This window comes from Phocoena phocoena, chromosome 4, assembly GCF_963924675.1.
Source record: "Phocoena phocoena chromosome 4, mPhoPho1.1, whole genome shotgun sequence".
NCBI classification, from domain to species: Eukaryota; Metazoa; Chordata; class Mammalia; order Artiodactyla; family Phocoenidae; genus Phocoena; species Phocoena phocoena.
This window is the reverse complement of record NC_089222.1, coordinates 74,809,494-74,832,443: the sequence shown is the minus strand read 5'-3', so window position 1 is coordinate 74,832,443 and position 22,950 is coordinate 74,809,494. Positions and strand designations below refer to the sequence as shown.

Here is a 22,950-nt window from a genome sequence, read left to right as displayed (position 1 = left end):
CTGAGGGTGCATGAGGGGACGAGGAGGCTCAAGCACTGATTGAGGGGCCAGTCAGGCGTTGGGAGGGAGGGAGATGGGTGGGGAGACCCCCCCGTTGTCCCTCCCCCTTCTAATGCTGTGGGCAGGGGTCCCCCTCCGACCGCATCCCTCCCCATCCCCAGGTCCAGTTTCTCTCCGGGGAGGGAGGCAGGGTCGGGGATGGTGGGGAGAGGGTGTAGTGTGAGTGGGCCCCAGGAGGGGGAAGGACGCTGGGGTGGGGGCAGGGGTCCCCCGCTTCACATGCATTGACAACACTGGTCGCCCAGGGAGCAGGAATGGGGGAAGCCCCCTCCGGCCCTGGATTATAGGAGGAAGGGTTTAGTGTTGGGGGCCAGAGATCCCTGGGGCATCATGGGGGGGCAGGCCAGGGCCCCTGCCAAGGGGAGAGATGTACGTCAGCAGCGCTCCAGTGACCGGGGGCACAGGGCTGAGCCGGAGCTGGTTCAGGGTGAGTGTCGCCGGGGGCGCAGGCTGGAAGGGGTTGGTGATGGAGGGGCCGGTGGCTGGGCCTCCGCTCGGCAGGAAGGGGTTGGAGGCCTTGGCTCCTGGTGGCGTGGGGCCTGGCCGGCTCACCAGCGAGTCCAGGTCCACCAGGGCGGCACTGGGCCCCAGGAACGACTCAGGGACCTTCCGCGTGGGCGTCGGGGCGGCTGCAGATGGGGGGGCTCCCCACAGCCTCAGCCAGAGAGCCCCCAACCCCGCTCATGTCAAAGGCACCGGGACTGCGAGCGGGTACCTCTCCGGTGAGCAGCTCCAGCTCCCCTCCTCCTGGCCCACAGTCTCCCTCTTGCTCTCCTCTATGGCCATCTGCAGCCACAGGTCGTCCCCACGGGGGATCCGCTCCTCCTTTTCGTGCTCCTCACGGCTCAAACTAAGGGCCAGCTGGACGTCATCCTCAGGGCCGCAGGACGGGGGCTGGTCGGCCTCCTTCTTGCTCATGGCCAGGGCCAGCTGGAGCTGCAGCTCCTACTCCCTGCTGCTCTGCGGCCAGGCCTGCTCTGCCTCGGGCGGGGTCCTAGAGCCCACGGCTGCGGAGGAGGCCGTGGCGGTCTGCACCAGCTTCTCCTTCGTCTTGAGCGCGTGGGCACACTCCACCCGCAGCAAGTCCTCGTGGCGCAGCAGGGCCACCAGCTGCTTGGCCTTCTCGCGCACGTTCACACCCTGGTCCTTGCCGTCGCGGTCCATGTACTGGAAGTCCTTCAGCGTCTGCACGGCGTACATGTTCTCCTTGCACTGCTCTGACACGTGCTCCAAGCCCGTCTTGATGAGGTACTCCATCAGCGTCATGGCCTTGTAGACGTGCAGCCAGTTCTTGCCGTGGTCGTTGAGCCGCTTCCAGATCATGCTCATGATCTCCGAGAAGGCGACGACATTGTAGGTGAGGTCGGCAATCTCAGACACGAGGGAGCTGGACGGGCCCCAGGGGTCGTTGCTCGTGGCCTCCCGAACCTTGATCTCAGCCTCCGAGTAGTTGTGGACGATGTTCTTCATCTGGCGCCGCAGTGAGGAGGCCGACATGGTGGCTGGCGGTGGGGAGGGGGGCTTGCCCTCCGAGGCATGCAGAGATGGGGCGGCGGGAGGAGGGAGGCCGCGGCAGGGACTGGCAGGTCACCACATCTCCGGAGCAGCCCAGTTGCAGAGCAGGCTCTGACCACACCGTCTACAACCTTTCCAGCACGCTAGCCACAGGCAGAGACCTACGGAGATCTCCTACAACCTGAGTCCCCAGGGAGGTGGCTGGCCCCTGCCTTGAACACAGGAGAGCACGCACTTGGAGACAGATGTGAACAGCTGAAAAGAGATGGCATGGGTGCCAAGACAGACCCAGCCAGACACACTAAGACGAAGAGCTGATCTGACAACTAACAGTAGGAGACTGAAAGGAAAGGGAAAGAGAGAGAAGAAGAAAAAGAGGCACAGAGAGAGCTGGGCAAAGACAAGAGAAACAGATAAAGAAACATGGGAAGAGAGTGAAGCAGGCGGGCAACGAGAAAAGACGGCGACCCTGAAATGAAAAGAGGCAGTAACCTGGGACAGGGAAATAAGAGACAAGAAAAATGGAGAAGAACATGAAATCTGGGTTTGAGATTCAGTTTGCTCAACTCTGAAATGAAGGAAAAGATTCCACCCGGCAGAACTGTTGATTAAATACAATGGATACATAAAGTTCTTGGCACTGCGCCCCGTGGGTAGTAGTTCAATAACGTTGGCTACTATTATTGTCAGAGAAAAAATAGAACTATTTCTAAAAGGGTGGCCATCAGAAAATGTGCTATCTTAACACCGTGTGTTTATATTAACGGGCATTAGAAGATATATTCCACCTTCACAGCAAAACTAAAACTTCACAGATACTGCTTAAAACAAGACTACGTTTTTCAAAATTGCTTAGCCCAAAGAGAATTACTAGATCGAATAAAAGACAAATCATACGGCAAAATTCTCCAAGGGGTAGTCAGATATCAAACGATATCAAAGGTCATCTGTCTGGAACAAAAAAATCTACAAATAATGGAAACCAGAGCTCCCAGCAGTTAACTACACACTTACTACGCGCCAGGGTTAGGCACTTAAAAGCATCACCTCTGTTATTAGGCAAAGCTGCCCTATTACGCAGGAAACATAAACACACTAATTTTCAAGACTAGGAAACTAAGGTTTGGTGATAAATCGCCTGACAAATCTTACAGGCTCGCAAAAAGTGGACCTCTGATTCCAGAGCCGGGTTCTTCACCAAAACTAACTCAAGAACCTGGGGTAAGGGGCAGACCCTAGACCAAACGACAGACCCGCGGAGAGGGACTCGGGCTTGGAGGACATGGGTACCAGGACAAAAATGAGATGGGAATACGGCGGGGAGAGATGCACAGAGACTAGAGACACCTGGCGAACTGAGACACCAACATTAATCCTGACCCTCTGACGCCGAAACGTGACAGAAAGGCAGAACAAGACTGGGACAGACACATGGTGAGAAATGCTTTGCAAAAACGCCAAAAGAGACATGGACACGAGCAGAAGGTAGGCCCGCGGGAGGCAGCGGCGCTGACACACAGACACAGGCAGACGCGGGAGAGACGGAGAGCCGGGGGCGGCCCAGGCCGGGCGGGAGCAGACACACAAAGGCCGCGGAGACGCCCGAGCGCGCCCGCCCGCCGCGCCCTTGCCAGCGCTCACCTCGGTCCCCTCACGCCGCGCTCCAGGGGGTCATGGCGGGCAGCCCCCTGCCCCCGCTCGGCCTCCGTGTCGCGGGGCGCTCGCCGAGCCGCGAGCGGCGGACGCGGGGCCGCTCTCGGGCGCACGCGCGGACGCACTGAGGGCTGCAGGCCGACGGCCCCGACGCCCCGGCGCCCGGGAGGGGCGCGGAGAGCAGGGCAGGGGCGGGGGCTACTCTTCATTGCAGTGTGTGGGCTTCTCATTGTAGTGGCCTCTTTTGTTGCCAAGTACAGGCTCTAGGTGCGTGGGCTTCAGTAGTTGTGGCACACGGGCTCAGTAGTTGTGGCTCACGTGCTCAGTAGTTGTGGCACACGGGCTTAGTTGTTCCGCAGCATGTGGGATCTTCCTCGACCAGGGCTCAAACCCGTGTCCCCTGCATTGTCAGGCAGATTCTTATCCACTGCACCACCAGGGAAGCGCAACCCACTTTTCTTACCCTTCAGGTGTCAGAGTAAACATTCCTTTCTCAGAGAATCCTTTCTTGGACTATCCAATCTAACATAGGTCTCTCTTGTTATTTTCTCTCATAACCTTTTCTTTCATAGCATATTGCACATTTTAAAAAGTTTAAAACTAAAAGTTTCCTTTTAATTACATCTTTCCCACTAGATTGTAAGCTCTATGAGGGCAAGGACCATGTCTATTTAGGCCTTTACTATTTACCTAGAGTCTAGTCCAATGCCTGATACATAATAAATATTTTAAAAATGAATACCAAAGCCATTAAATTGCCAAGCACTTATTATCAAAAAGGCCTGATATTACAAGTGTTGGCAAGGATGTGGAGAAAAGGGAACCCTCGTGTACTGTTGGTGGGAAAGTAAATTGGTGCAGTCACTATGGAAAACAGTATGGAGATTCCTCAAAGAATTAAGAATAAAACTACCATATCATTCATTTATTCCACTTCTGGGTATTTATCCAAAGAACATGAAAACACTAATTCAGAAAGATATACGTACCCCTATGTTCATTGAAGCATTGTCCACAATAGCCAAGATAAGAAAACAACCTAAGTGCCCACTGACAGATGAATGGATAAAGAAGATGTGGTATATATATATATATATATATACACAGTATATATACAATGGAATATTACTCAGCCATAAAAGGATGAAGTCTTGCTATTTGTGACAACATGGATGGACACTGAGATTATCATCCTAAGTGAAATAAGTCAGACAGAGAAAGATAAATAACATATAATTTCACTCATGTGGAATCTAAAACAAACAAACAAAACAAAAATAGATGAACAAACCAAACAAAAACAAACATGTAGAACAGAGTAGTGGTTACCAGAAGGGGAAAGGATTAGGGGTGGGAAATGGGTAAAGGGGGTCAACTGTATGGTGACAAATGGAAACTAAACTTTTGGTGGTGAGCACATTGTAATGTATACAGAAGTTGAAATATAATGTACACATGAAACTTACATAATATTATAAACCAATGTTAACTCAATTAAAGAAAGAAAAGAAATTGCCAAGCACTTTGGAACCTGTGAAGAGTTTTCACACATATTGTCAATTAATCCTTATAATTACTTGCTAAGATATTGCAGGCAGGGTAGATATTAATGTTTCTATTTTAAAGAAGGTAAGACTTAGAGAGTTTAACTGATGTGGCCAAATTCACACAGCTGGTGGGGCTTGGGTGGGAAGTTAGGTCTTTTGATCATTTAGTTCAGTGCTCTTTCCACCAAAATGAGATAGTAATGGGAAATTTGTGTGGATACAGGGTACCCAAATAGTGTGCCTAGGAAAGAATCTCACAGTCCTGATGCTGAGAACTACTTATCTTTCATTTTCATTTATACCATCCATGATTATTGGGTAAATTTCCCATAGTGTGATAGCAGAAAAATAGATCCAGTTCCTTATTGAAATATAAGAACAAAAGGTAGGTTCTCTGTCTAGCTGTGACCGGCTGAGGCTGCACAGCAGCATAAGGCCGGTAGCCTTGCCCCGCTACTGCAGCGCAAGGGTGTCAATTGGTCCCGCCCAGAACACTTCAGTTCTGCCCTGCAAAGATATATTTAATAACTGATTGGTGTGCCCCTTTAATACAAGAAAATGGAAATTGAACAGCCAGAGGAAACTTTCCCAACACCAAAACCAATGGTGAATTAGGTAAACGCCCTGCTGAAGATATGGAAGACGAACAAGCTTTTAAAAGATCTAGAAACACTGATGAGATGGTTGAATTACACCTTCTGCTTCAGAGCAAGAATGCTGGGGCAGTGATTGGAAAAGGAGGCAAGAATATTAAGGCTCTCCGTACAGACTACAATGCCAGTGTTTGAGTCCCAGACAGCAGTGGCCCCGAGTGCATATTGAGTAACAGTGCTGGTACTGAAACAATTGGAGAAATTCTGAAGAAAATCATCCTTATCTTGGAAGAGGGCCTGCAGTTGCCATCACCCACTGCAACCAGCCAGCTCCCACTCGAATCTGATGCTGTGGAATGCTTAAATTACCAACACTATAAAGGAAGCGACGTTGACTGCGAGTTGAGACTCTTGATTCATCAGAGTCTGGCTGGAGGAATTATTGGGGTCAAAGGTGCTAAAATCAAAGAACTTTGAGAGAACACTCAGACAACAATCAAGCTTTTCCAGGAATGGTGTCCTCAATCCACTCTGACAGAGTTGTTCTTATTGGAGGAAAACCTGATAGGGTTGTAGAGTGCATAAAGATCATCCTTGATCTTATATCAGAGTCTCCCATCAAAGGACATGCTCAGCCTTATGATCCCAATTTTTACGATGAAACCTATGATTATGGTGGTTTTACAATGATATTTGATGACCGCCATGGACGTCCCGTGGGATTTCCCATGCCGGGAAGAGGTGGTTTGGACAGAATGCCCCCTGGTCGGGGTGGGTGTCCCATGCCTCCATCCAGAAGGAATTATGATGATATGAGCCCTCGTCGAGGACCTCCTCCACCTCCTCCTGGACGAGGGGGCCCGGGTGGTGGCAGAGCTCGGAATCTTCCTCTTCCTCCACCACCACCACCTAGAGGAGGAGAGCTAATGGCCTATGACAGAAGAGGGAGAGCTGGAGACTGTTATGATGGCGTGGTTAGTTTCAGTGCTGATGAAACCTGGAACTCTGCAGTAGATACATGGAGCCCGTCAGAGTGGCAGATGGCTTATGAACCACAGGGTGGCTCTGGATATGGTTATCCCTATGCAGGGGGTCGTGGCTCATACGGTGATCTTGGTGGACCTATTATTACTACACAAGTAACTATTCCCAAAGATCTGGCTGGATCTATTATTGGCAAAGGTGGTCAGCGGATTAAACAAATCCATCATGAGTCAGGAGCTTCGATCAAAATTGATGAGCCTTTAGAAGGGTCCGAAGATCGGATCATTACCATTACAGGAACACGGGACCAGATACAGAATGCTCAGGATTTGCTGCAGGATAGTGTGAAGCAGTATTCTGGAAAGTTTTTCTAAGTCTAGTGAAGAACTGAAGGGGTCCTGCATCTTTTTTTTTTTTTTTTTTTTTTTTAATCTGCTACTGTTTAAAAAGCCAACATTCCTCTGCTTCATAGGTGTTCTGCATTTGAGGTGTAGTGAAATCTTTGCTGTTCACCAGATGTAATGTTTTAGTTCCTTACAAACAGGCTTGGGGGTTGGGGGAGGGTGTGCAAAAACGAACATTGAAATTTTGAAACAGCAGCAGAGTGAGTGACTTTTTTTTTTTTTTTTTTTTGCGGTACGCAGGCCCCTCACTGTTGTGGCCGCTCCCGTTGCGGAGCAGAGGCTCCGGAGGCGCAGGCTCAGTTGCCATAGCTCACGGGCCTAGCCGCTCCGCGGCATGTGGGATCTTCCCGGACTGGGGCACGAACCCGCGTCCCCTGCATCGGCAGGCAGACTCTCAACCACTGCGCCACCAGGGAAGCCCGGTGGTCATTTTTTTTTAAGATGGTCATTTTTTAAATGGCTGAATTCCCCCAACCTGCCCCCAAACTAAACACTAAGTTTAATTTTCACTCCTCTTTTGGATATAAATAAATGCATCTCTTCTTGGACTTAGGCAAATATCTTGACACATTCAGTTCTGGTGATTTCTTAAGTGATTTGAAAGTCCATTGCTTGGGAGGAAATTCCACCACACATTCATGCTTCTAATAAGCTGGAGATTTTTCTTTGTTTTTGCAAATGCTTGCCCCTACTTTGCAACGATTTTCTGTTTGTAGTTGTGAAGAACCAAGGTGGGAAGCAATACAACAGATGGAGTAGTTGGTATAAGTATATACCAGAAGCCTAATGGTGGCAAGTTTTATTAATCAGAATAATACTTGGTTATATAAGTGACTGATGCTAAATAAATTCTGATTATTTTTTATTAGATAATTTCTCACTTATAGACTTAAACTGTCAGCTTGGTAGTGTCTACTAGTTAAACTTTGTAAAAAAATATATATTCTTGTTTTTCCATTGTATGCAAATTGAAAGAAAGAATGTACCATTTCTCTGTTGTATGTTGGATTATGTAGGAAATGTTTGTGAACAATTCAAAAAAAGATGAAAAAAGTTTCTGTGGATGTTTTGTGTAGTATCTTGGCATTTGTATTGATAGTTAAAAGTTCACTTCCAAATAAAACTCCCATAATGCTAGATTTGATGTGTGCCCAATTTGAACGAGGGTTGATTGACACCTGTAAAATTTGTTAAAACATTCCTCTTGTAAGGAAATACAATAATCTTAAATTATATATATAAAAAAAAAGAACAAAAGGTAAGCTTAAGCCACTGAGCTGAATGGAGGTAGAATGTATTTTAATTTAGAAACCTGGTCTTACCTTTACAGAGTCGGCATGAATATATTGCTCACCTCAAGGACCAGTTGCAAGAGATGAAGGCAAAAACCAACATGGAGAATCGCTATATGAAGAGAAACGCTGAGCTGCAGATTTCCCAGACCCAGAAGAAATGTAGCAAAACAGAGGAGCTCTTGCTGGAAGAGATTGAGGTAATCACTGTTAATTAGGAATGAATCAGGTAGCTGGCAGTCAAGCTGTCGCTCCTGATTTGCCTCAGCTGACAAAGGAGGAGAGTGAGGGAGACTTTCCCAATCTTTGCTCTCTCTCTCCAGCAACCCTAACATTTGAGGTTAAAAACAAAAAAAGAATGAGGACTTGCTTTTTTGCAGGCAGAGATTCTGATGGGCTGTAGCTTACCTCTCCTGGTTTTTTGTAATGACTTTGAAAATTGGTTGTACTTTCTTCTCTTGGTCACTTTATCCTTACTTTATAAAACCACTTGCCATTTCTCCTGGTAATTATAGGGAGAGGGCAAAACAAGATGTTCAGTAACTGCAGGTTTTTGCTGCTACTTTTCTCACTCAACCAGTATCTTTCATCCCTCCATTAAGAAATACAAAATCTAGAGGGCTGAACTTCATGCAAACCTACATTTACAGAAATGAGAAGTCACAGTGAAAAATGTCAGGAGAAAGAAACAAGGGTAGACCCTCATTAGAGGAGGAAGACTAAATGGCTAAAAGAACAAGTGGTTGGCGAGAAGGAGCAAACATCAGTAGAGCGTATCACCTGTGTGCAGGAGGCGACTCCTTTCTCTGACTTATTTGAAAGCTTACTTCCCAAGTGTGGCTTAATACTATGACAACAAACTTTTTTCTTGCACTCTGGAATTTCCTTCTGTAGGCCTGAGAAGCTTGTGCCCTTGAAGCATTGTTTCTCTCCTTAAATGGATACCAGTTTCCAGGCCACAGGATTATGGCCCTTTTGCTCTGGGCAGCTGCCTGTTTCTAGCACAGTGCCAGACATGGCTCAGCCATGTTGTGAACATGAATTGAGTTGAAGGGAACGGAATTGCTCCTCTGGAGCAATATCTCGGAATCTTAGGATCCCAGCTGGTAGAGAAGACCTGTACTACTGTCACAGCTACACCCCTGATCTTGAGAACTCACTTTCAGCCCCATTGGGAAGAATTCCTGACTTTGGCTTGTTGTTCTCACAGAAACTAAGGCTGAAAACTGAAGAAGAGAACCGGATTCATGCAGAGATTGAAATATTCCTTAGAAAGGAGCAGCAGGTGGGTCCCCAAAACTTTCTTATCCTCTGACATGTTTGTGTCCTGCTTATAAAATACCAAGGACAGCAAAAAAAATTTAAGGAACGAAAAATCAACCATGATTCTACCAGCCTAATAAATGAGCTGTATAGCCCACTTTTCTTTAAAAGTTATCCATCTGGATAAATATTTTATAAAGCTGTAATTTGAGTACAGGTAAAATTTTGTCTTCTACCTTTATCATTTGGCACTATATAAGAAACTTTTCTTATTCCTATATTGCTTCATAGTCATAATTTAAAACTAAAATTTCCTGATTTCTTAAAATTATAAAAATAGCATATTCTTAGTTGAGGGAAGATTTTTTAAAAATTGCCAATTGGGGACTTCCCTGGTGGCGCAGTGGTTAAGAGTCCGCCTGCCAATGCAGGGGACACGGGTTCAAGCCCTGGTCTGGGAAGATCCTACGTGCCATGGAGCAACTAAGCCCATGCGCCACAACTACTGAACCCACATGCCACAACTACTGAAACCCGCACGCCTAGAGCCCATGCTCCGCAACAAGAGAAGCCACTGAAATGAGAAGCCTGTGCACCGCAATGAAGAGTAGCCCCCACTCACCACAACGAGAGAAAGCCTGCATGTAGCAATGAAGACCCAACACAGCCAAAAATAAATTAATTAATTTAAAAAAATTTGCCAGTTGGTTTTTTACTCATTTTTCCATTTTATTGTAGTCTCTTCATAAAATAATTTTAAGTGGTTTTATAATGTTCCATTGAATGGTTATTCCATAATTTGTTACTCTTTTGTTTTGGATATTTAGATTATTTCCAAAGTTTCATTATTATAAATAATTCAGTAATGAAAGCTTTGCCCAAATAACTGTTTTATTCATTGCAATTACTTACTAAAAGTAAATCTCAAGCATGAGATTATTAATTCAGAGAGTCTGTTATTTTGTGACTTTTGATAAATAGTGCTAGTACTTTCTGTTTTACACTGACATCAGCAATTTATGCAAGCACTAATTTCAAGGTATCCTCAATAGAACTAGCCGTTTTCGATTTTTTTTTTTTTTTTTTTTTTTACTTACAGGATCTGGCTTTAATGAATTTGAACACAAGGCACAGTTTTCCAGGTGTATGTAAATATATGTCCATTTTAAAATTGCTTTTTGCTTCTTCCATCTCTAATTCTTTTGGACAGGAATGAAAGAATGTTTAAATTCTTTCTTATTCAAGCAAGAACTTCTTTAGCCTAATAGTCTTTTGTTGCCTCCTAGATCTTGGTGAGTTTTCTGTGGTTAAATGATGCTTTTAATTTCTGTATCAACACAAACTGTCTTTGTTGGTTTCTCCAAAATAGTATTTTCTTCCTCTAGTGTGTCATTACAGTCCCTTTTGGCTTTTGTTTCTTCCTCAGGGAATAAATGTGGGTGCTCCGTGCATCCCCTACATACAAAATGCTGGATCCGGGATTCTAATCCTTGGCATTTAGGACGATCCATTAGGGGCTTATAAATGCGCATTTTCACTCCTTCTACAAAGGCACTGGTCTGCTTTATGACAGAGGGCTTAACATTCCTCAATTCTATCACTCCATCCATCTTTGGTCCTGTCCCACAGTGTACTGCAATGTTTTAGATATTTTTAAAAGTCTACTAATTTAATGAATTGTCTTATTTTGCATTTTTTGCTTACTAATAGAATTGACCATTTTTCCATGTATTTATTTACTTATTTCATTTCTTCTTGTCTGAATTATATATGACTGAATGGTTTTAATTAGTATTTCCAATACTAATAACAAACCAAGCTGAATGGAACCTTTCAAAATATCCCTGTTGGATGAATAAGGAAAACATCTCCAGCTTACTTATGATATAGCCTGCCTTTGAGAAACTGGATGAATTTTCAGCAAATAATTCTAAATCTGTGGTTAAAGAAAATAATTTCTAGATGCTATCTCACAGGCCTTTACTGAAAAATATATCAGTAGGCTATTAGAACCTGTACCCCTGTAACTTCAGGATTATGTGTCATGTTACCTGTTTCAAATGTTAGAAGTATAGCAGGTATTTGATGACGATCAGATGAGTGGGTGGATAAATGGATGTTGGATGCATGAAGTTAGTGTCCCTCACATCTTCGGCCCTAATAACACAAGTGATACACAAATACTTTTTAACGAAAAATTGGAAACAGTACAGAAATACATAGATTTTCAAAAAGCGAAAGCTGTCTTAATCACTTCCCTTTCCAAAGATTTCTTCCATATTCTTTTCCTTTCATGTACATATTTGTGTATGTACCTAAATACTTGTTTTTAGTATTTATTTATATTTGTGTTTGACATAAATGGGATCATACTATATATGTTTTTCCAGACTCGGTTTTTTAAAAGAAGTTACTTTGTCTTTAATGTTTTCTTTTTTAAAAAAAATAGATTTATTTTTGGCTGTGTTGGGTCTTCATTGCTGCGCATGGGCTTTCTCTAGTTATGGCGAGCGGGGGCTACTCTTCGATGCGGTGCACGGGCTTCTCATTGCGGTGGCTTCTCTTGTTGTGGAGCACAAGCTCTAGGCATGTGGGCTTCAGTAGTTGTGGCATGTGGGCTCAGTAGTTGTGGCTTGCAGGCTCTAGAGATCAGGCTTAGGTTGTGGCGCATGGGCTTAGTTGCTCTGCGGCATGTGGGATCTTCCCCGGCCAGGGCTTGAACCTGTGTCCCTTGCATTGGCAGGCAGATTCTTTTTTTTTTTTTGCGGTACGCGGGCCTCTCACTGCCGTGGCCTCTCCTGCCGCGGAGCACAGGTTCCGGACATGCAGGCCCAGAGGCCATGGCCCACGGGCCCAGCCGCTCCGCGGCATGCGGGATCCTCCCAGACCGGGGCACGAACCAGAGTCCCCTGCATCGGCAGGCGGACCCCCAACCACTGTGCCACCAGGGAAGCCCGGCAGGCAGATTCTTAACCACTGTACCACCAGGGAAGTCCCTGTCTTTAATGTTTTCTAAGGCAGTACAATTGCTATATAACATGCCATGAGGGGGTTATACCAAAATTTAGGTAACCATCCTTCTGTCAGTGGACATGTCTCTAAGTGCATGGTATATGGAAATTCTACTCATTTTTGTAATATTGTTCTAGATTCCTTATGTCCTCTCATATTAGTTTTAATGGTTTTTCAGTTGATTCATTTGGATATTCTAGGTAGAAAATCTTATTGACTGTAGATAATAACAATTTTATATTTTCCCTTTCATTATTTATATGTCTATTTCCATTTTGTGGCTTATTGTACAGATAGAGTGGCAAGTGTAGTGTTTTGTAGTAGTAGTAATAATAATGTGGCCCCGTTTTTCTATTCTTGGTTTTAATGATGTTTCAGTCAGTATTACACATGAATTCATAGTCATGCCAAGTTTCTCGTGTGCAAGTTAGGGTTCCTTGGTAAAGAATAGGACCCTGCAACTTAGAATGGGAACACCTGGTGGGGATGATGGGCTCGTGGAGTGCCAGAGGACATGTGGCAGCACCTGACTACCAAAGCGAAGGTGGACACGATTGCCATGGAGCACAGCAGAGAGGTACTGGTAATCAGAAAGCCTTTGCCCACAGGGTTGTTTGGCAATGACTAATTAATTGTGGTATCTCTAGGAACAAAATTGATGGGCAGCCTGATAAAGCATTACTTGATCTATATAACAGAAAAAGGTCCAAGTCTAGTTGCCAAAAACCTGATTTGAGTCACCACAATGAAGAGTCAAGACCTCTCATCCAGTTTCCAGACTAAGTAAATTCACAGACCCAGAGGAATTGGCTACAAAGGAGGGATAAAAGAGAACTCTAGGGCTAAAGGACAGTATGCAAGGAAGGATGTTTGCTTTGTTGCCCTGGGTCAGAGCTGGTTTACAGCTAGTAGGGTAAAGCTGGCAAGCAGGGAACTGTGGACTGTGTTTGGCAAGCAAGAATCCTTCTGCTGTGTCAGCAAAACTTGGTGAACAAGTGCCACTGAATGTCCCACACCCATGCCACAGTGAGCTGTGCCCCTGAAACAAAAGAGGAAGCACACTGGAACCAAGGAGAGAAGCTCTTCTGTCATATCCCTCTGGCGCCCTCTACTGACAAAGCTTCACATTTTGCAAGCTTGCAAAACAAATGTTTACGGCAAGCACCAAGTTTCACAAAGTGGGGTCAGTGAAGGATGATTTGGAGCTGAGAGGATGGTGATTTGATAATTGGCACAAATGGGGATCGTATGACGTTTGCACTGTAGGTTTATGGGAGGTAAACCTTATCAAGTTAATAAAGTTTCCTTTTAGTTATATATTAAGTTTTTTTTTTCTTCTTAATCGGGAATGAGCATTCAGATTTATGAGATGGATTTTTTTTAATCCATTGAGATGAGATGATCTTTTTCTCTTTTAATATGTTAATAACTTAAAACACATTAATAGATTTGTTGATGTTGACTCATCTTAAATTTGGGGGATAAATCCTACTTGTTCATAATTTATTATTCTTTTACTAGACAGTTAGAATTGTAGATTTTTATTTTGTATTTATATATTCTATAAATGAGATTAACCTATAGATTCATTTTTTGGTGCTTCTTTGTTGTATTGTGATCAGTTATGCTAGCTTGGCAGTTTGAATTGGGAAGCTTTTCATCTTTTTATACTCTGAAACCTACAAAATAAAAATAGAACAAAATAGATTACTATTTGTTCCTTGAAACTGGTAAATTCAGTCATAAACAGTCTTGCTGGGTATCATTTTAAAGGAGATATTTGGCTCCCTTTTCCATTTTTTAAAATGATTACTGATGTCTTTACTTAAAAAAAAACTCTTTTTGAGTGATTTTTGGTAACATATCTTCCTAGAAAATAATCCATTTCATTAAAACGTTCATTTCAAATTTATTAGTATAAACATGATCTATAGTCTCTTACAGTTTAAATTTTTCTATTATTTCTGAAGTTATCTTTTCCATCCTTTACTTTAAAAAATTTGTGTCTTTTCTCCCATTTTCTTGCTGAGCTTTGTCAAAGGTTTGACCATTTTATTGGTCTTCATAAAATCCATCTTTTGGTTTTATTGAGCAAATCTGTTTTGTTCCCTGTCACATTGGTTTTTGCTTTAATTTTGAGTAATTATGTTCATGTATTATTTATAATTATTTAATTATATAGTTACTATAATTATGTATAATTATTTTCTTTGAGCTTATATTGCTAATCTTTGTCTAGTTTCTTAAGTACTCAATTCATTTATTTTCAAATTTTATTATTTTCTTTTTAAAAAATTTTTGCCTGCGTTGGGTCTTTGTTGCTGCACACGGGCTTTCTGTAGTTGCAGTGAGCGGGGCTACTCTTCATTTTGGTGCGTGGGCGTCTCATTGCAGTGACTTCTCTTGTTTTGGAGCACGGACTGTCGGTGCATGGGCTTCAGTAGTTGCAGCACGCGGGCTCAGTAGTTGTGGCTTGCGGGCTTAGTTGCTCCACGGCATATGGGATCTTCCTGGACCAGAGATTGAACCCATGTCCCCTGCATTTGGCAGGCAGATTCTTAACCACTGAGCCACCAGGGAAGTCCCTTATTTTCTTGTAAATGCATATAAACCAACACTTTTCTGAGTACAGTCTGAAGTTTTAATAAATAATGCTTACATTGTCATTCCTTTCCAAATAATTTGAAATTTATTTATTTTTCCCCAACATTTTATTATGAGTGTTTCCAAATATACACAAAGTTGAAAGAATTTTACAGTGAATGCCCTAAAGCCCATCTTCTAGTTATGATTCTACCATTCACATTTTATTATTCTTGCTTTATCACGTCTATACATCCTTCCTCCATTAATCCATCTTACCTTTTCTGGGCCTTTAAAAGTAAATTGTAGGCATCATAATTTTTAGTTTACAATTTGTTATTTCCTTTTGTTGTTGTTATTATTATTTGTTATTTCCTTTTTAACCCTAGTTATTTAATAGGGTTTTTTTTTAACGTCTTTATTGGAGTATAATTGCTTTACAATGGTGTGTTACTTTCTGCTTTGTAACAAAGTGAATCAGTTATACATATACATATGTCCCCATATCTCTTCCCTCTTGCGTCTCCCTCCCTCCCACCCTCCCTATCCCACCCCTCTAGGTGGTCACAAAGCACCGAGCTGATCTCCCTGTGCTATGCGGCTGCTTCCCACTAGCTATCTATTTTACGTTTGGTAGGTAGTGTATATATGTCCATGCCACTCTCTCACTTTGTCCCAGCTTACCCTTCCCCCTCCCCTTATTAATAGGGTGTTTTTTAATTGTCCAAGTAGTTAAGGTTGGAGAGGAAAGAGTGTAGGCTGTCTTTCTATTGCTCACAGCAATGCTTTGACCTTTACACTCTTACTGTCTTCCATTATGGTCTAGGAATGTGAAATATAAGAGTTATGCTTATTGGAATTTGTAGAGCTCTTACTTGGGCTTCATATATGCTCACATTATATGACTATTTCATGGGTATTTTAAAAGAATGTTTTCTCTGTTAGGTACAAAGTTGTGGAATTGTCTATTAGTCTAGCTGTCAAATTCTTCATATTGTTATTTATTTTGGTCTACCTGAGCTATTAATTTCAGAGAGGTGTGATAGTCTCCTAAGATGATTGTGGATCTGTCAATTTCTAACATTTCTAATTTTTTGCTTTATATATTCCAAAAATATGTTATTAGAATATAAAAGTTTATAACTGTAATATCTTCTTAATAAAGCTTGCCTTTTATCAGTTTAAAATATCCCTTTTTGTCTCATTTAATTATTCTTGGCTTGAGTTCTGTTTTGCCAGATATTAATTGCCAAACCTGCTTTCTTTTTGCTTTGATTATATTAACTGTGGTTTTTAAAAATAGCTCATAGTTGGATCAAAAAAATCTGAGAGGTTTTTTTTGATAGGGGAATTTACTCCAGTTAATTTTATTGGGATTTTTCATTTGTTTATACTTGATATTTCCATATATATATAATATATATATATATATATATTTTTTTTTTTTTTTCGGTACGTGGGCCTCTCACTGTTGTGGCCTCCCCCGCTGCGGAGCACAGGCTCCGGATGCGCAGGCTCAGCATCCATGGCTCATGGGCCTAGCCGCTCCGAGGCATGGGGGATTCTCCCGGACTGGGGCACGAACCCGCGTCCCCCGCATCGGCAGGCAGACTCCCAACCACTGCGCCACCAGGGAAGTCCTGTTTCCATATTATTTTATGTTTCCTGCTTTTCAAGCTTTCTAGTTGTTGCTCTCCTTTTTTTTTTTTTTCCTTTTTAAAATTATTTTATTTTATTTATTATTTTTTTGGCTGTGCTGGGTCTTTGTTGTGGCGCGTGGGTTCTTCTTTGTTGTGTCGTGAGGGCTTCTCTAGTTGTGGCACGTGGGCTACAGAGTACGCGGGCTCAGTGGTTGTGGTGCGCAGGTTTATTTGCCCCACAGCATGTGGGATCTTAGTCCCCCAACCAGGGATCGAACCCGTGTCCCCTACATTGGAAGGCAGATTCTCATCCAATAGTGGAATTGATCGAATTTTTATTTCTTGATTTCCAGCTTTCTAGTGCAAACTTCAACTATTTGCATACCGCTTTCCTGGTTTTGTAATATCTGCATACCACCTGCATTACTACTATTTTCTAGTTAGTTATTCACCTAAACAACTATATCAATTTATTTTCAGTTAAGATAATATTATTGCTATAAAAGGAAAGCCAGTATCATTTGCTGTAAATAGAAATTAATGTAAATAGAAGTGCAAGAAATATCAGATGATGTTATTACATTTCAGCCAGCTCATCTTGCCTGCCTGGAGCCTGTTCTCTTTTTTTTGATTAAAAGAAAACGAAAGTGTTAAGATTTAGAAAGATGTTAAAGACATGATTGCAGCAAACGGACAGGCTCTAAGTTAATCAGAATCATGGATTGTGATTGATTTTTTAAAATATCATGTTTACATACCATCTAAAGGCTCCTCTTGATGTCTCATTCTTGAGGTACATGCTTCAGGAGTTTGTCATACATTCTTTTCTTGCAGTGGTAACCCTTAAACATTTAGCTTTGTTCTTTCTATTAAATCTAATCAATATCTCTATCTACTTGCCTTTATTAAGGCAAAGCTTTTACTTACCTCTTCTCTTCCTCTCCTACATCCCATGTTGAAATCATTCACTATATATTTCTATTTTACAGTTGATAGAACTGAGGCTTTGGAGAGTTGAGTAAACTTGTTTGAGTGCCAAAGTTGGGAGTTGAGCCTAGGCAATCTGCCTTCAGAGCCTGTGCTTTTTCCACTAGACTATACTGCCTAATTTGGGATTTAGTTCCAGATTATGATTTATTACTAAAAATTTATGACATATAGCTTAAATATACATTTTACTATTTCTTATTCATATCTCTTTCATTTTATTTTGCTAAAGTATATCCTTGAGGGACTTCCCTGGTGGTGCAGTGGATAAGACTCCTTGCTCCCAATGCAGGGGGCCCAGGTCTGATCCCTGGTCAGGGAACTAGATCCCACATGCATGCCGCAACTAAGAGTTCACATGCCACAACTAAGGAGCCAGTGAGCTGCAACTAAGCAGGTGGCAAGCCTCAACTAAAGAGCCCGCAAGCCGCAACTAAGACTTGGAGCAACCAAATAAATTATTTAAATAAATATATTAAAAAAATAAAGTATATCCTTGAGTAACTCTTTCAGAAAGACCAGGTATATTTCTTTCTTCCCCTCACATTTAAATGTGAGGCTGGCTAGGAATAGAATCTTAGATTCACATTTATTGTCTTTTAGAATTTTGAAAACATTGTACACTTCTCGACTATTATTTAGTCTTGGCAATCAAAGAGATGACTGATGCCATTCCTACCTTTCAGAATTTCTACCTACCCTTTATTCCTTTCCTCTTCACTGCAACTTCTCTTATCCAGACACGTGGAAGGCCCTTTTCCCCCATTTTATTTAAAAAAATATTTAAATATTTATTTATTTTGTGGCATGCGGGAGCTTGGTTGCAGCATGTGGGATCTTTAGTTGTGGCATGTGGACTTCTTAGTTGTAGCACGTGGACTCTTAGTTGCAGCATGCAAACTCTTAGTTGCGGCATGCATGCGGGATCTAGTTCCTTGACCAGGGATCAAACCCAGGCCCCCTGCATTGAGAGTGTAGGGTCTTACCCACTGGACCACCAGGAAAGTCCCCCCCACCTGTTTTAAAATTGATAATAACACACACAAAGTACAAAAATATTAAGTATATAGTTTGATGAATATGGCTAAGCACCCCTGTAACCACCATCCAGATAGAGACATAGAGCACATTTACAGCATCCCAGAAGTCTCCCTCCTGCCCCATTCCCAATCAATAAACTAACCCTCCCCCCAAAAGTAACCATTATTCTGACTTCTATCACTATAGAAAAGTTGTGCTTGTACTTCTACCTTATATAAATGACTTCATACAGTATATACTGTTTTGTGTCTGGTAGAGTCATATTTTAATGTTTTTTTCCAAGTAGAAACTTGAGGAGAAGCTAGAGTTCTGGATGGAGAAATTTGATAAGGACACAGAAATGAAACAGAATGAACTAAATGCTCTCAAAGCTGCTAAGGCCAGTGACTTAGCACACCTTCAAGAACTTGCAAAGACGGTAAGGAAGCAGAGGCTTAATACTGTAAGGCAGAGCACTGAGGAGTGGGTGGTAGCTAAGCAACAGTAGCTGGGGGATACTCTTTTTGGTCACAACGTGGTATGCCTGTAAACCACTAGGATTCTTTCTTGATGATGATGATGACGTCCTCGTTGATGGGGACAATAATAGCAGCAGCCGACACTTTATATTGCTTAATCTGTCCCGGGCACTTTTCTAGTATTTTACATGTATAACTAACTTATTTAACCCTCCCCAAACTCCTTGAGCTAGATACTGTTTTTATTTCTACTTTATGACCTCTGAAGATAATTTATAAATGATGATTTATAAAAAGCTTCTGATTATGGTTTCATCATTGAATAGATGTAGAACTTCTCAAATTTCTCTTTTAAAAGATGGCTGCTATTTGTAGGTATACATTCTATTAGTTTTTTAAAATTAATTATTTTGATGTCATTAGCCACACATCAAGTTAGTATTTCATTTTTTTTTTAAAGAAGAGGGCAATTTTTAAAATTAATTAATTATTTGTTGCATTGGTCTTCATTGCTGCGTGTGGGCTTTCTCTAGTTGCGGCGAGCAGGGGCCACTCTTCATTGTGGTGCGTGGGTTTCTCATTGCGGTGGCTTCTCTTGTTGCAGAGCACGGACTCTAGGCGCGTGGGCTTCAGTAGTTGTGACGTGCGGACTTCAGTAGTTGTGGCTCATGGGCTGTAGAGCGCAGGCTCAGTAGTTGCGGCGCACGGGCTTAGTTGCTCCGCAGCATGTGGGATCTTCCTTGACCAGGGCTTGAACCTGTGTCCTCTGCATTGGCAGGTGGATTCTTAACAATTGTGCCACCAGGGAAGTTCTGGCATGGTTCATTTTAAAGTTTTATATTAAAAATGCAGGGCTGGGGAGTTCCCTGGTGGTCTAGTGGTTAGAATTCCAGGCTTTCACTGCCATGGCTGGGGTTCAATCCCTGGTTGGGAAACTGAGATCTCACAAGTCATGTGGTGCAGACAAAAAAAAAAAGAACACAAAAAACCTGGGCTGGCTGGACCACAGCTTAGTGAGCAAATTCTGTAACATATGATTGATGTCTACTTTTGCAGATAAGGGAATATGAACAAGTCATCATTGAAGATCGTATAGAAAAGGAGAAGACCCGGAAGAAGATAGAACAGGATCACTTGGAATTAGAGAGCAGCATAAAGGTAGAAAACTGGCACCTTGGTAATTGGCATCTTGGGGCTTTTTCAATTCTGTAGCTGGCCAAACACTGAGGAATGCAGAGCATCTCTCGTTTATTATCACACGTGGGACAGGGAATCTGTGAGGAAGCATGGCCTAAAAATTGGGCTTTGCCAACACACGGCCCGTGGTGCAGGGAGACAGTTAAGAGAAAAGGACATGCCCCCAATTTTTAATCCAGGAAGGAAGAGGTGGTTAGCAGTGGAAGCAAAACCTAGAACTTGTGCCCAGAGGTCAAACTTATGAATACTAGTTCTAACCAAAACAGCTCTTAAAGGAATTCTTTTTAATATACTACTACTTCTTAAAATCCTATTTATAAATCAGTCCAGGCTATCTGCTAGGTTCAGATCAAGAGCTGTTTTCAAAAAAGGTGAAGGTGATTAAGTAGCAGTTCAGGAAAAAAGAGAGAGAGTTTTATATGAACTTGTGTATATTAGTGATGATGAAACTGGCAAGTCAGATTCTGGGAAATATTTTCAAGCAAGAATAACGTCAGCTGGACTAAAACTGTAGTTTTGACAATTGCTCTTCTCTCTGAAAGAGGAGTATCTGCTGAGACCCTACAGTGTGCAAGCTGTGGTTTAGGATGTATATTAGGGGGTGTATTAAGACAGTAAACTTTGAAGTACATTCAGGACCAGGTATTTAAACCCAAACTTGAGCTTTCCATTAGGAGTCAGATGTGTAGTTAGCAAGTATTTATTGAGCTTCTCTGGTGTTTTCTATTTGTCAGGATTCCTCGATTTAGAGCAAAACGGTAAGAGGTAGCTGAGGACCATTTTTGTTTTCTTTTCATTAGTGGATTTGCTCCCAGTCTTTGAAGCTTAATCTGATTTGAAAGTAGACCAGACTGTATTTAGAACAGTTGTGTCTAATGACTAAGATATTCAAGGGAGCTAACTAAATCCTTTTTGAAGGGGAGTTTTGATCCTTTCATCAATCATTAGAGATTGAAATGCACCAGGAAACCTACTGAAATCACTAGATTATCTGCACATTTTTGACTGAGTGCTTGCTTTTGCCTGTGGTCCAGGTAACTAGCATCGCTTTTGGATCAAATGGTTGTTAGATTTGGGGAACTTGGAAGTTCATAAAGAGCAGCAGTACAAGGGACTCAGGTTTCTAAGTGTAAAGGAAAGATAGGCCTAATCAGATCCCTTTTCTTTAGTTTTACTCCTTGAAAACTTTAGAGTCCAGGGCTTAAGCTCTGAGTCCTGCACAACAGGCAAGCACTGCTCAAGGATAGCATGCTTGGCCACTTCTGTGTCTCAGAGACCATCTTCACAGAAGTTAGTTTATGAAGAAACAATCCCCTTATGTAGAAAGAATGCAGCTTGTCAGGCATACTACAAATTGTACCCGCTTCCCTGTCCTCTTCCAGCTCCAGGCCTGGTGGCGAGGCACTGTGGTGCGGAAGGAAATTGGTGGTTTCAGAATGCCCAAGAAGGACAAAGATGATGGCAAGGATTCAAAAGGTAAAGGTAAAGGCAAAGACAAGGACAAGCGGAGAGGCAAGAAGTGACCAAGTTATCTTCTGTCTTTTCTGCTGGTGTTTTGGAGGTCGGAAGGAGGACCTGAAGGGAGTAAGAAACATCTTTTACCATCACAGATAACTCATCTACAGGTTGTTTCTTATTTGGACATTCTCAGGTGAGGCCTAGTTATACTAGGTCACCTTGACTGTTATACTAGTTTTCAAACCCTTAATTAGGATTATACTGTGGATTCAGAGCTTCTTCATAACTTGAAAAAAAAATTCCTGGGAAGAAATATTTCTAGGAGTCTTGTGAAGATTCCTCTCGCTCTTTCTCACCAGAAAAAAAGTACATAATCCTAGTTATAGTGATACATTAAAACTTCAGTAATTCCTGTAATGTCTCTGATTCTGACTTTATTCAACTTGCCTATAGTGAAAAACGGCACTTAGGAGCAAAGAGTGTCATAAATGACACTCTTTTTTTGGCATCTCATTAATTTTTTTATACAGCATGTTCTTATTACTTATCTATTATATATATATTAGTATATACATGTCAATCCCAACCTCCCAATTCATCACACCACCACCCCCTGCCACTTTCTCCCCTTGGTGTCCATACATTTGTGCTCTACATCTGTTTCTCTATTTCTGGTCTGCAAACTGGTTCATCTGTACCATTTTTCTAGGTTCCACATATATGCGTTAATATATAATATTTGCTTTTCTCTTTCTGACTTCACTCTGTATGACAGTCTCTAGGTCCATCCACGTCTCCAAAAATGACCCAATTTCATTTCTTTTTGTCTGAATAATATTCCATTGTATATATGTACCACATCTTCTTTATCCATTTGTCTGTCGATGGGCATTTAGGTTGCTTCCATGACCTGGCTATTGGAAATAGTGCTGCAATGAACATTGGGGTGCATGTGTCTTTTTGAATTATGGTTTTCTCTGGGTATATGCCCAGCAGTGGGATTGCTGGATCATATGGTAATTCTATTTTTAGTTGTTTAAGGACCCTCCATACTGTTCTCCATAGTGGCTGTATCAATTTACATTCCCACCAACAGTACAAGAGGGTTCCCTTTTCTCCACACGCTCTCCAGCATTTGTTGTCTGTTGTCTGTAGATTTTCTGATGATGCCCATTCTAACCGGTGTGAGGTGATACCTCAGTGTAGTTTTGATTTGCGTTTCTCTAATAATTAGTGATGTTGGGCAGCTTTTCATGTGTTTGT

At 42.3% G+C, this 22,950-nt stretch overlaps 1 protein-coding gene and 2 pseudogenes across 1 annotated transcript in view; 2 read left to right on the top strand and 1 right to left on the bottom strand.

Moving 5' to 3' along the window:
- Positions 1-22,104, top strand: part of IQCG (IQ motif containing G) — a 39,912-nt gene extending 17,808 nt beyond the window's left edge. Inside the window, exons 7-11 of the mRNA XM_065876585.1 lie at positions 8,087-8,248; positions 9,259-9,333; positions 18,861-18,992; positions 20,089-20,190; positions 21,612-22,104. Coding sequence (XP_065732657.1) covers positions 8,087-8,248; positions 9,259-9,333; positions 18,861-18,992; positions 20,089-20,190; positions 21,612-21,752 — 612 coding nt within the window. The 3' untranslated portion in view covers positions 21,753-22,104. The remainder of the gene's footprint in view (positions 1-8,086; positions 8,249-9,258; positions 9,334-18,860; positions 18,993-20,088; positions 20,191-21,611) is intronic.
- LOC136122570 (epsin-1 pseudogene) lies at positions 358-1,557 on the bottom strand (annotated as a pseudogene).
- LOC136122577 (heterogeneous nuclear ribonucleoprotein K pseudogene) lies at positions 5,334-6,726 on the top strand (annotated as a pseudogene).
- Positions 22,105-22,950: the final 846 nt, after the last annotated feature.